Raw genomic sequence first — 13615 nt, forward strand, 5'->3', positions numbered from 1 at the left:
TTCATTGCCGTTTAAACAGCTTTATTTGTCTTCGGCTCTCTTTTGCAATAAACAAGAGACAACCCCGTTATAACAAATAATTGAACACTTCCACTGTCAGCTCATCACATAACGCGCCTGGAATAAGGATTTGGACAAAACTCTTATGGCAGTAACAGGACTTGAGGATGGAAGCCTCTGTTTATGAAAACATATGGGAAAGGAAATGAGTGCGTACAGTAAGTTTGACGGCTGCCTCACCAAACCCGTCATTGTGTGATTAATGTGTATGTTTTTCCTGTATTGACACATCTAATAACAGAAATCATGAGCTGCCCCTCTTGTTATACCAAATATTGTTCTGGCTGGACTCAAGTGAGCAGTCTAGATAGACACAGGACAGCGCAGCATCAGCCTACACTCACAGCTTCTATGGTGACACCGGTTAGACATGCCAGCTTTACTGAGAAAAACACGTCTACGGTAAGTATTCGCGATTATTAAAGCAATAATAACTGCCTGTGCCATTTGTGACGAATGTTGGCTACATGTAGCTGTGTAAATGTCATTTATAATAAATACCCTTCCCATCAGTATTCAGAAGTTTAGAATGCCATTGTTGAAAGAGAAGTATAAGTAAACATTGTGTTAAGTGTTCAATAGCAAGTCTAAATCTGTTCTAATCTGGAAACTATTACTAGTATTGTGAGTGCAAAACATCATTTCAGCATCTTTTGACATTCTAGCTGTACAACATCAACGCTGAAGGGGCTCAAGTCTGAATTTTCCACTTAGTGGGTGATGTTGCTGTGATGAGGATGCGCTTTCCTCTGAAGAAGATCCGCAAGCAGTTCAAACTCCTTCTGCTGCTCGTTTTGCTTATGTTTGCCATTGGGTTCACGTATCTTCACATCAACCAAGGCAAAGCCATCAAACTCCACTTCAACTATGGGAAAGGTCAGTATTAATGAAACTGCACTATTGCTTTAGCCTTGAATGGAGCATGGAGCATTTCTCAGCAAAGGACAGTGATGCCCACTGAAGCCATAATAAACATATCTCCGATAGCTTTAAATGGGATTGTGCACAAAAATCCAATTGCGTCAAGTTGACTGTGAAAATTAGACTATTCTTACATATCAATTGAATCTTTCTATTGGGTTTCAGAAGCAGGTTAATGAGCAAGGCAGTGCAGTAAAATTGAGCTGTCCATTGCTAAAGCCATTGTATGATCTAAATGAGGATGTTTCCTTCAGGTTAAAGTTTAATTATCGCTTATTTCTGCCCAGCTAACTGCTGATTATTTCTAAACTAATTTGTACTCTGGGTTGTACAACCATTAGTAGGATAAGACTCAAAGCGGCTCTGTGCAAAGATGATTTTCCTTTATGCTTTTTGAAGAGAAATTAAGTCTATTCCACAGGCACAGTTTGATGAATGTCCTGAAAGGTACCAATTCAGTGACAAGAGTACCCTTCCTTTAATTACTGTCAGGAATAATCACTTACCACACACAATTCTAAGAGCACAAGTCGCCTTTTACACATTTTCCTGTTATACTTGGTAACGTGTGTGTGCATGTGGATAAGAGAGGCTGATGTAAAATGCTTTTTACATGTCCAGAATGTTATTCATACAGTAGATAATAAGCATAAAATTAATTTCAGTACTCAGACATTTTCATCTAGCTCAAATGTGACTTTTCTTTTCTCTACTGAATAACACTGCCTTAACCTTGGAAAAGTTATAATATACAAAGATGTTTCAACAACATCATATTTAGATGTAAATTCCTCAAGTTTTCATGTATAGTAATACAGATGTTGATAAATAGTTTGATCTGTACAAGTTATGTTTGTTATCAAATAATCAGCACATTCACTAATTAATATACTTAATAAAAGCTTGGTTTTTAACATTTAAACACTTTCTTTTTTTTCCCCCCCAGACCACACCCATTTCCTCTCTAATGAAAAAACACCTAATGTTTGCACTGAGGACATTTTTAAACTAATTCTAATTTAGCTTTCTAGTCCAACTAAATTGGATTTTTAAATCATTGCCTCTCATTAACTTTTACCTTGAAGCCGTATGTCCTTTGTTATTAGAGGTGAAGTAAGTGTTGTGTATTAGGTGATAAACCATGACTGTATTTGAGAAAGGAATAAATTTGTATATTTCTAATTATAGTATAAAGGCTCAAGGCTTTTTTCCCCTTGGTTTTCCACTGATTGAGATTTTAAAATGGAAGCTAGTTGCTGTGAATTCTGTGGCTGAAGTTGACAGGGAGAGAAATTAGAGGTGCAGACTCTTTTAACCCATAGGTTAATGACATTTGTGTTAAGCTCCTCTCAACACACAAGGTAATGCTTATGCAAATGGATGTTTTGGACAGATGCCACTGTTATCTCAAGTGAGAGGTGCTATAGGTGAGAAGTAAGAGGGCTGAGCTCTAAAATCTCTTCACCCGGGTAGACATTAGTCAGAGGGGAGGTAAACGTCTTGTAGGACAAGTTTGTCTCTGTGGACAAGTTTGTCTCTGTGTCTTTTGGAGACACTTGCTGTCACACTGAAATAAAAATGACCAAGCCTGAGTTATGTAATTAGGACATAAATTAAGACAAAACATAAATTAACTCAAATTAAAACTCAACAAGCTGTATTTGCATTGCATTTATACTGTGCATCTTGAATGTGCCTCTTTTCATCAGCGGGAGAGATCCTGCATTTGTGTTGAGGTCACTGAACAGTCCGTTGTCTGTTGACTTGGCTCGGGGCAAGGACACATGGAGCAGGTGGTGGTCCACTCAGCACCAAGACAGGAAGAGCATAAAACATGCAAATTTTGATGAGCATTCTGCCAGTCAGAGAATCCAGGCAGAAGCACATTTTGAAATATGAAATAATTTTCAAGATGACTAGTTAGAAGAGACACTGAAACATTTTATTTCTTGCAGTTATTCTTAGCTCATTTATAGTCAGTGTTGGGTAGATTACTTACAAATTGTAGTCCATTATTGAATACAAATTACATGATAAAAATGGTAGTAATGTAATCTATTACATTAAACATTTTAGGTAATATGGTCTATACTTTTTGATAGTTTTAGATTTCTTTTGACCTCAGCTGTTTATCACATTTATTTGAATGGGATAGTCTTGTTCCATATTGACACAAATACAAAGATATATCTGTGTGAGTGTGTGTGCGTGTGTGTCCAGTGCATCCGGCTGCTATTTGATGCCCTCTGGCTTGCACTGCTTTGGGATTCTCAATGTCTCTTGTTTGGACAGCTTCTGCAAGTATCACCACATAGATCTCAGAGATGTCTGCAGCTTCTTTATTCCCACTGCCTGATGGAGCAGTTTGTCTACCACCCACTCAGTTAATTGGGAGCCAGTCGGCTGATATCCATGGAGACATTCATGTGTCACCTACACCTGCTATGAAGTTTAGACTGAGACCGGCCTATTTGGGTCATAAGTTCAGGTGTGAAGCTACTGGGCCGCACTCAGAATGGATAAGCCCATCTGTGCCAGGCCCATTTCTTCCTTCAGCAGGTTATCACAGATGTTAATGAATGAAATGAAACCACTAATGCTTGACATGTGAGCCCTTTCAAAGCATAATACGATAGCTGTAGTCACAGATGAAGCTCTGACTGGACTGGTTGGGCCTTGGTGCCTTCAAGCAGTACGGCATGTTTCATATACCTGAACTTAGTGCATAACATATAAAAAATTCCCCGTCCCAAAGAGAAAAAAAGGCTGCATCTCATTGCCTTTGATTTCAGTTGCTGGCACCTCAAACTCTCATTGGTATTTCTGGAGGCAGCAGTGGCTCTGGGGCTGAAGATGTGCTCTGCATGGCCTCAGTCCAATTGTTGAGGAGCCATTATCATTCCTTATTCATGGCTCTTTTATTTAGGGACTTTATGGGATGTTGCAGGTTTCATGTAAATTTTTTAACAAATTTGCTTGTACTGTAGGAAGTTTTCATATTGCTATGCACAGTTTGGAATCTTAAACATTATTATGTTTAATTGCATCCTCTGCTTCATTAGTAATCTTTTGACAATACTGATAATTTGTTTACCTCGTAAACTCATTCCATGAGCAAATGATATAGACCAGCAATTGTCAATGTTTTGAGCATAAATACATTTTTATACAGGTAGTTTTGTAGTAAGAAGGAAATGAACACTTTATCTATATCTGCTAGGCTGATAGTGGCAGGTGCAATAGGTTGGTTGAGTTGATCTTTAGAAGATGGTGTGACATTCAGTCATTATATTATTTTTTCTTCATGTCTGTCTCTCTCCTTGAGCTGTGTAAGTTTGTGCTTATAAAAGCCATATGTCACTTAAAAGTATTGAGGCTTTTGAGCAATTGGTTATATGTATATTTCACAATGCTATAGTTTGCAACTATATTTTGATCAAATAAATGCAGCCTTGTTTGGTGGTTTAAAAAACATAAAAAATTCTCACAGCCCCCAAATTCAAACAGCCAGTGGAGCCTATAGAAGTTAGTTCCAGATCTGTAATCAAAGAATGCTGATATAACAGTCCAACTTTTGACTTTTCTCTGTTTGAAACAGTGCACTTGTCCAGACAGTCCAGTTTGGAGCTATTTTCATTGGGGGTTCAATATTAATTTCTTGTTTGATGTATGAAAGCAATGTTTCAGGTGCTGCCTGCTTGTTACTCCAGTAACTTCTCAAACGGCCCACACTGTTGATAGTTTTATAATTTTGTAACAGAGGCCTAGATAAATCTAGCAATGGTAGATCCCGTGGTGTTAGAACATGGTTCCAGACACATGAGGGTCTTTGGGATGCTGCTTGGTTGTTCACTTTGAAACTATACAGTACATCAATTGGTAATCAATACTCAATATAAAGTTCAAATATATTTTTTATGTGTTGTTCAGAAATATCTGCAAATATCCCATGTCAGATTTAGACACATCATCCATGTATTTTTTTCTTGTCTGCTAATCACCTAGCTCACTATAGACAGAGATATCTGCTATATAATCGAGTGGGTTATTTCAGTATTCTGTATTTTTCCACAAGCACTGTAGATGAACATCTTTCGTCAGAGTACATCAGAAACTCTTGTTGCGTGAATGTTACTTGTGTGTGTACAATGTATTTCTGAACTCGCTTCACATTTTGCAATAATGAAAGTTTTGCACTTGCATTTGTGCTAAAATATTGTACAATTATTTTATTCATTCATTCATTCATTCATTTGATATTTTTTTTACAGAATAATTTGAAGACTAGCCTTTTACCATCTGTTCTCTATGCAAATCCATCATGTACACTCTTTTCTCAGCACTTTCAGTGTTAAGTGATAGTTGTGTTCACTTTAACATCTCAAACAAATAGTTTTGTCTCTGAAGGATATGATTTAATTCATTTTAATTCATTTTAATTAGTTAAGTTCTCAGATCATATAGCAATCACCTTTATGCTAGCATTTAAACAAACAATAAATGTAGACATTTAAACATTTACAACCTGAATTCCGGAAATGTTGGGATGTTTTTTTAAATTTGAATAAAATGAAAACTAAAAGACTTTCAAATCAACAAAACCAATATTTTATTCACAGTAGAACATAGAGAACATAGAAAATGTTTAAATGCAGAAATTTTACTCTTTTATCCACTAAATGAGCTCGTTTCAAATTTGATGCCTGCTACAGGTCTCAAAAAAGTTGGCACATGGGCAACAAAGGGCTGAAAAAGCAAGACATTTTGCAAAGATTCATCTGGGAGAACATCTAGCAACTAACTAAGTTAATTGACATCAGGTCTGTAACATGATTAGCTTAAAAGGGATGTCTTAGAGAGGCAGAGTCTCTCAGAAGTAAAGATGGGCAGAGGCTCTCCAATCTGTGAAAGAGTGCGTAAAAAGATTGTGGAATACTTTAAAAACAACGTTCCTCAACATCAAATTGCAAAGGCTTTGTAGATCTCATCATCTACAGTGCATAACATCATCAAAAGATTCAGAGAGAAATTGGAGAAATCTCTGTGTGTAAGGGACAAGGTCGAAGACCTTTGTTGGATGCCCGTGGTCTTCAGGCCCTCAGACGACACTGTATCACTCATCGGCATGATTCTGTCATTGACATTACTAAATGGGCCCAGGAATACTTCCAGAAACCACTGTCGGTAAACACAATCCGCCGTGCCATCTGCAGATGCCAACTAAAGCTCTATAATGCAAAAAGGAAGCCATGTGTGAAAACGGTCCAGAAGCACCGTCGTGTCCTGTGGGCCAAGGCTCATTTAAAATGGACTGTTTCAAAGTGGAAAAGTCTTCTATGGTCAGACGAGTCCAAATTTGACATTCTTGTTGGAAATCACGGACGCCGTGTCCTCCGGGCTAAAGAGGAAGGAGACCTTCCAGCGTGTTATCAACGTTCAGTTCATAACCCAGCATCTCTGATGGTATGGGGGTGCATAAGTGCATACTGTATGGGCAGTTTGCATGTTTTGGAAGGCACTATGAATGCTGAAAGCTATATAAAGGTTTTAGAGCAACATGCGCTCCCTTCCAGATGACGTGTATTTCCGGGAAGGCCTTGTGCATTTCAGCAGGACAATGCAAAACCACATACTGCAGCTATTACAACAGCATGGCTTCGTAGTAGAAGAGTCTGGGTGCTAAATTGGCCTGCCTGCAGTCCAGATCTTTCACCTATAGAGAACATTTGGTGCATAATTAAATGAAAAATACGTCAAAGACGACCACAAACTCTTCAGCAGCTGGAAACCTATATCAGGCAAGAATGGGACCAAATTCCAACACCAAAACTCCAGAAACTCATAACCTCGATGCCCAGATATCTTCAAACTGTTTTGAAATGAAGAGGAGATGCTACACCATGGTAAACATGCCCCCGTCCCAACTATTTTGAAACCTGTAGCAGGCATCACATTTTTTAATGAGCTTATTTTGTGCTTAAAATTGTACAATTTATCTGTTTAAACATTTGTTATGTTATCTATGTTCTATTGTTAATAAAATATTGGCTCATGTGATTTTAAATTCTTTTAGTTTTCATTTTATTAAAATAAAAAAAACGTCCCAACATTTCTGGAATTCGGGTTGTAGAAGAGGGTTATATACACTGTTCTATAAGTTCAAGCTTGTATTTTCACTTGTTGATAAATAGACACTCTCAAACAGAAGTTAGGATGGATTGATATCCACGGATTGATATCCATAGCAACAATAAGCCTCATAGTGTTTTATTATGTTTAATACTATGTGGTATTTCAATGAAATACACTGTCTGTAATGGGTAAATAGACAAGTATTGTCATTATTTATCATTTTATTACAGATTCATTTCATGACATAAACCCTCTTTTGTCCAATTAAAAAAAAAACTGAAATTCGGTTAACTGCACTGAAACAAATATAGTACAAGATGAATCTTGACAGATTGCGCATCGAAAATTCTTTCAAAAGAGTTGGCATAATTTGCATGCATCCTAAAACACAACACTTCATTTTTTTTTTTTTAATTTAAATATGATTCTGTGAAATGTCTTGAGAGTGGCATTGCACATGCAAATTTCCTAACTAATATAAAGTTCAGACTGTTACTGCTTAGCAAAGCATACATGTTTAAGGGCCTGATTCTCAAATTAATTTGCTTTAGCTGTTAACACCTCTGTCCTCCATAACCTCTTAAAATGAGTTGTTGCATTATCACATCTGTTTTAATTCACTGACGTACAAAGTATTTTCCATCTACCAGATTTAATTGGTCCCACAGAATCAATTCTGGATCAGTCTAGGTAATGTTCACAGAGCTGGTCTTTTTTTAATGTTCTCTCTTTTTTACTTTAAGACCTGCTGCTGGTCCCATCAGGATTGTGAGTACATAGGTCTAGGACGGTGAAGTACTATTTATTCTGGTTACCTTTTACTCATTTATTTGATTTTGACCTAATGAATGAAACCATTGGTTGCATGTGTGACTGATTTAGATAATACATCTGGTTGTTTTGCATTTGAAGTCAAAGCCTACAGCACTAAAAGTCTGAATTTATTCTTCGGACGAGGGACTGGGCAGTCTGTTTTCTCTGTAGGAGATCTCTCTCCTCTTCCCTTTCATTTAATCTTCTTTTCTGTGTCTTCCTCAGTTTCACACACGTATAGTGTCTCTCTCATTTGCCCAAACAGAGGAATCTAACATATGCATGTATTCATTTATAAATATTAATGTTCCTGGCGCACTCTCTATTCTTCCAGAGCTTGGAGGCTCAGCTAAAGGACTTTACTCAAGAAAGACACACTTATAAACCTCCACACAGGATGATTTGATAAACTGGGCAGATGACTTGTCAGCCCCACATTAAATATGACTGCCATAATTCATGCTATAAATCCATAAATTCATAAATGTCATACATATGACATGCACAACCACACACACACACTCATAGTTCATAACCCAGAATATGTATATGTATTTGAATATGTACTTTAATGTGCATTGTCAGTATAGTTCATCTGCAGAAATTTCTACTCTCATTGATGCTTTTATGGAATTTCAGTCTACTAATTTGCTTTGTTTAGTAAATCTGGCCCTAAATAAATTAAATTATTGAAATAACGTTAATATTTTGTGTTGCTTGAAACATCACTGGCTGTTTGCAGCCTTTTGTGATATATACGTGTATAAGTCCTTCAGCTGTCCTCAGTTGGCAAAGCTGGATCTCAGCATCATTTAGCCACTGTGGGGAAGAACTCAAATGTGCACAGCATGATGGGAAACCAAAGAACTTACAGGACCTACAGGCTTTTTGTCAAAAGCAGCTAACAACATCACTGCTCAGGACAAACCAGACTCATAAAAAAACAAAAAAGGCTTAGTCTTCTACAAGAGAAAAAAGTTATCCAAGTTTCCCTTGTTTTTCTAAGTAAACAATAATAAAATTTGTATCACTCACTTCATAAACATCTTCTGTATTGTAAATTGTATTATCATACAGCTTTATATATAAAGTTGGATATATATATATATTATATGTAACTAAATGTACAACTTTATCCAAATTCATAGTATACTTGTGTAGGGTGATATAATATAGCAAATGTCAACTGCTTGATTGCTTGTATCGTTGCAAAATGTAAATTATGTTATCACCCAACTCTAATCTGCTGAATGTGACTACAAGGCATGAAGATATTATAAACACTAACATCATTATTTTCTGTAAAACTGCTTTGAAACAATACATAGTGCAAATCATATACAAATAAACTTGACTTGACTCTAGTTTCTGCATAGCGCATGCGCACTTATGAGTGGAAATCTATTTGCCATCAATATTGTAGTAGTAGTATAATGGTTCAAAAAGTATCTTACTACATATGTGTGTTAGTGGCCAATCTCTCTCTTGGTCATTAGTCTCAATGGGACAGCCTGGTGGAGTGCAAATCCCTCAGATGTTGTAGTGGCAGCTGGTGCACAGATGTTAGAGTCACTGTCAGGCTCTGCGGGTAAAGGGCAGAGAGAGGCTATAGGCGCACCTGCTTTATGTATGTATGTACCCATTTTCAAAAGTGCGATATGAATAAACACTGAATACGGTATATACACTGTTATCTGAACATAGGTTAATCAAGGAAAGCTTGTTACACATTGACATGGGCGTTAAAGACATTTAATATAGAGTAATATTATCAGTTTGACTGATCACACTTGAGCAGAATGATGACACTGTTTTCTTCTGTATAGACAGAACACTGTTACTGAACTGAATCAACATCAAATTGACTTGAGCTGAATAACAATAGTATTGTCTTCCAGTTGCTTATAATTGAACTTTACATTGATTGAACTGAACTGAATCAACACTGAACTGTCTAAAGCTGAATAATAACACTATTTTCTTTTTAGAGCTGCTTTACAACAGAATTTGGATGTATCTTATAGTGAAGTGAAGTGACATTCAGCCAAGTATGGTGACCCATACTCGGAATTCGTGCTCTGCATTTAACCCATCCAACGTGCACACACACAGCAGTGAACACACACACACCCGGAGCAGTGGGCAGCCATTTTATGCTGCAGCGCCCGGGGAGCAGTTGGGGGTTCGGTGCCTTGCTCAAGGGCACCTCAGTCGTGGTATTGAGGGTGGAGAGAGCGCTGGACATTCACTCCCCCACCTACAATCCCTGCCGGCCGGAGACTCGAACCCGCAACCTTCGGATTACAAGTCCGACTCTCTAACCATTAGGCCACAACTTCCCCATAATTATATTTGATGAAGTTTGCATCATTTCTGTTATTTTCCTGTTTACTTCAAGTACACCCGGCTGCAGCCTGCAGATCGAGGCGGGGCTGCACCTGGGGTGGGGCTGCACGTGTCGCCCCGCCCACAATGCTTCTCATTGGTTAGTGGCAAAGTAATGACGTCGACGCCCCGGTAAACAGGAAATGCGGTTGAAACATAATTGGTAGCAATACATAATTATATAAAACAAACCTGTGAACCCGTTAATTACTTATACCTGGTAAATTTATATAGTATTAAACAATACATTGTAAATTTGTTAATCTTTGGAAAACATTTCATTTTATGTACATTTCCAAGCAAGAATCCAATTACTGCTTTTGACTTCATTGCAGTCGCAATGTCAACAAATATAGTTTATTTACAACTTAAGTTTAAGTTATTTCTATTCATGTGCATTGGTCATTTACCACTTACAAGTTATTTATGGTCGTTTTTTATTTTAATTTCAGTATATGCTTTACTGTTTACATGTATTATTAACATTTAAATAAAAGTTAAATATTCTCAGCAATTGTCATGCCTTAAGATGTTATTAAAATTAATGGTAACACTTTACAATAATATTCATTAAACAGTAATGTATTAACTAACATGAACTATAACCATGAGCAATACAATTGTTATTGTATTTACTAATCTTCGTTTACATTAGTTATTGAAAATACAGTAGTTTATTGTTTGTTTATGTTAGTTAACTGTATAAGTGCAGTTCATTATTAGTTCATGTTAACTAATGAACCATATTGTTACCAAATTAATAATTTATGGATCTACTTGATAATGAAAATCTTATGGTAAAAATATCAGCATTGTTTGTATATGAATAACATGCCAAGACAATTATTTATTTAGGTATGAAACGGTTTAATTCTGATAAAGAAAGGTGAAATTTGTACATTTGTATATAACACATCTTTTTGTACATATAAATGTCTGGTTAAACATGAACATCCTTTACACACTTTCTTCCTTTATTACTTAATCTCCTTTAATCATTAAACCTTCCTTCTTTATACACTTTACTGGCACATGAAACAGCAGTCTGGGTCCTCTATGCTGTCGTAGCATCCTCTCAGGTAACCACGCTTCCCATTACCTTTAAAACCTGAGCAGGATTTGAACAAGGTTTTACATGTGTTACACTCTTTATTTTCAAAAGGCACCCGCAATTCAGCCTTTGATGTTTCACTCCATTTTCCCCAGTTCACAACACCTGTATCCAAAAACATACACAAAAACAGAACTCTTTCATATGCACATCTAAGATTATGTTAGCCATGCCAGTGCTTTAGAAAAAGCAAGAAGCAAGATTACTTAAAGTCAACCTTATACTCATGAGGCCTTATGGACCGAGGAAGACTGGGGCTGCGTCTGCTGGACCGAGGAAGACTGGGGCTGCGTCTGCTGGACCGAGGAGGACTGAGGCAGCCTCTGCTGGACCGAGGAGGACTGAGGCGGCCTCTGCTGGACCGAGGAGGACTGAGGCTGCGTCTGCGGCATCTGCTGGACCGAGGAGGACTGAGGCTGTGTCTGCTGTACCGAGGAGGACTGAGGCTGCGTCTGCTGGACCGAGGAAGACTGGGGCTGCATCTGCTGGACCGAGGTGGACTGAGGCTGCGTCTGCTGGACCGAGGAAGACTGGGGCTGCGTCTGCTGGACCGAGGAGGACTGAGGCTGCATCTGCTGGACCGAGGAAGACTGGGGCTGCGTCTGCATGGGTGGCAATGTGCTTCAGCAAATTTGCCCGAGTTATTACAGTCGCTGAACAATAGCAGCAGTGAAAGTGGGACTTTGCCCGACATTTTAAAATGGTGAAATCTGAAAGGGCAAACAAAAGAAAATAAGTTTGTTGAAAATTGCCTAAATTTAACCTTCACTTGTTTGCATTTTGCTCTGGACAGTGGACAGTCGCAAGACAGAATTTTCATCAGCACCATCCATGTGCAAGCACATTTTTTTGTGATTTCAGCAACAAAGACCCATGGTCAATGCGCGCAATGCAGAAAATTAAGTTTACCTGAACCTTAAAATTAAATATTCTTCTACAAATTCACAAGCAATTAAATCCGAAGCATGCACAGTGCATTGCTGGCTGGTTCAGCACCATATTATACTTTAAATAAAGTGAGATAAGCAAAAGACAGTTAAACTCACCATGATGTTGAACTGCCCACTGAAAGTGATTTTTGATGTGATAATACATCAGTTCTGGCATACTGGAGTAACTGCAGAATGGGCACTCACTAGTGCAGCTTTTTAAATACTGCTCACATTCCCCCTTGCTTAACACCGTTTTGTGCATTTTTGCAAGGGGTAATGGCTCTTAAAAGAGCCTTTGGGTTATAAATTGAGGAACAACAAAAAAAGAGGAGAGATGGAGGGGTGGGGATGACAATGACAAGGATCTGCAAACAGAAGGAAATACAGAGAATCAGTATTAGATATTATTTAGATATTATTATAATAATATCTAAATAATTAACATTTAATCATTTTATTCACAGAAAAACAATACATTTGTATAGCCATTGTTAATATGAACTTGTCCTATATTACTTCTGCTGGTTCAGTTTTGCCACTGTATTTATTTTTAAGGGGCTTATTTTGGGAACACTATATCAAATTCATAATCCCACTAAAACCACACACTAACTTTCTAATGCTGCCTTCAAGTGCTCTCGTAAATATTGCACATGAACGCCCTCCCATTCCAAAACCTTAATGGGATGAGCTCGTAATTAAAACTTCAATAGTGAGAATTATTAAATTTCCGATAGAACGTGAAGGCAGCATTATGCCATGTTTTTGGGAAACGCAGACCTGGTTATTTAAAAGCAGACCTTTACACCTTGCGTGACATGGCTGAGTGAGTAAAGTTATGCGATTTTATTTTGAAACTACTTTACATTTCCTTTTAACAACACACTAAACGGCACTTCAGAATTAAAAATTGTAATTAAACAAATTAGACAAGAGACGTAGCTCGCTTGTACTCACCATGCAGCCAAGAAGAACGTAAATGAAAAACCGCTAGAATCGACGTAATGACTTGACGCCACTAACCAATGAGAACAGTGTTGTAGGTGGGACGATAGGTGCAGCCCCGCCCCAGTTGCAGCTCCGCCTCGATCTACGTCATTACTTTGCCACTAACCAATGAGAAGCATTGTGGGCGGGGCGACACTTGCAGCCCCGCCCCAGGTGCAGCCCCGCCTCAATCTGCAGGCTGCAGCCGGGTGCTTCTCGTTTACTTGGTTTGACTTAGTTTCTCATAAGGTACAGGTGCGTTCTTACTGTCAGA

At 37.9% G+C, this 13615-nt stretch overlaps 1 protein-coding gene across 1 annotated transcript in view; it reads left to right on the plus strand.

Annotated features, from left to right (window-relative positions):
• Positions 1-791: 791 nt before the first annotated feature.
• Positions 792-13615, plus strand: part of LOC306866843 (N-acetyl-beta-glucosaminyl-glycoprotein 4-beta-N-acetylgalactosaminyltransferase 1-like) — a gene marked incomplete at both ends in the record, with an annotated part of 122444 nt that continues 109620 nt past the window's right edge. The window contains one exon of the mRNA XM_079412230.1: positions 792-936. Within this exon, the coding sequence (XP_079268356.1) occupies positions 792-936 (145 nt within the window). The remainder of the gene's footprint in view (positions 937-13615) is intronic.

This window comes from Barbus barbus, assembly GCF_936440315.1.
Source record: "Barbus barbus genome assembly, chromosome: 1".
NCBI classification, from domain to species: domain Eukaryota; kingdom Metazoa; phylum Chordata; class Actinopteri; order Cypriniformes; family Cyprinidae; genus Barbus; species Barbus barbus.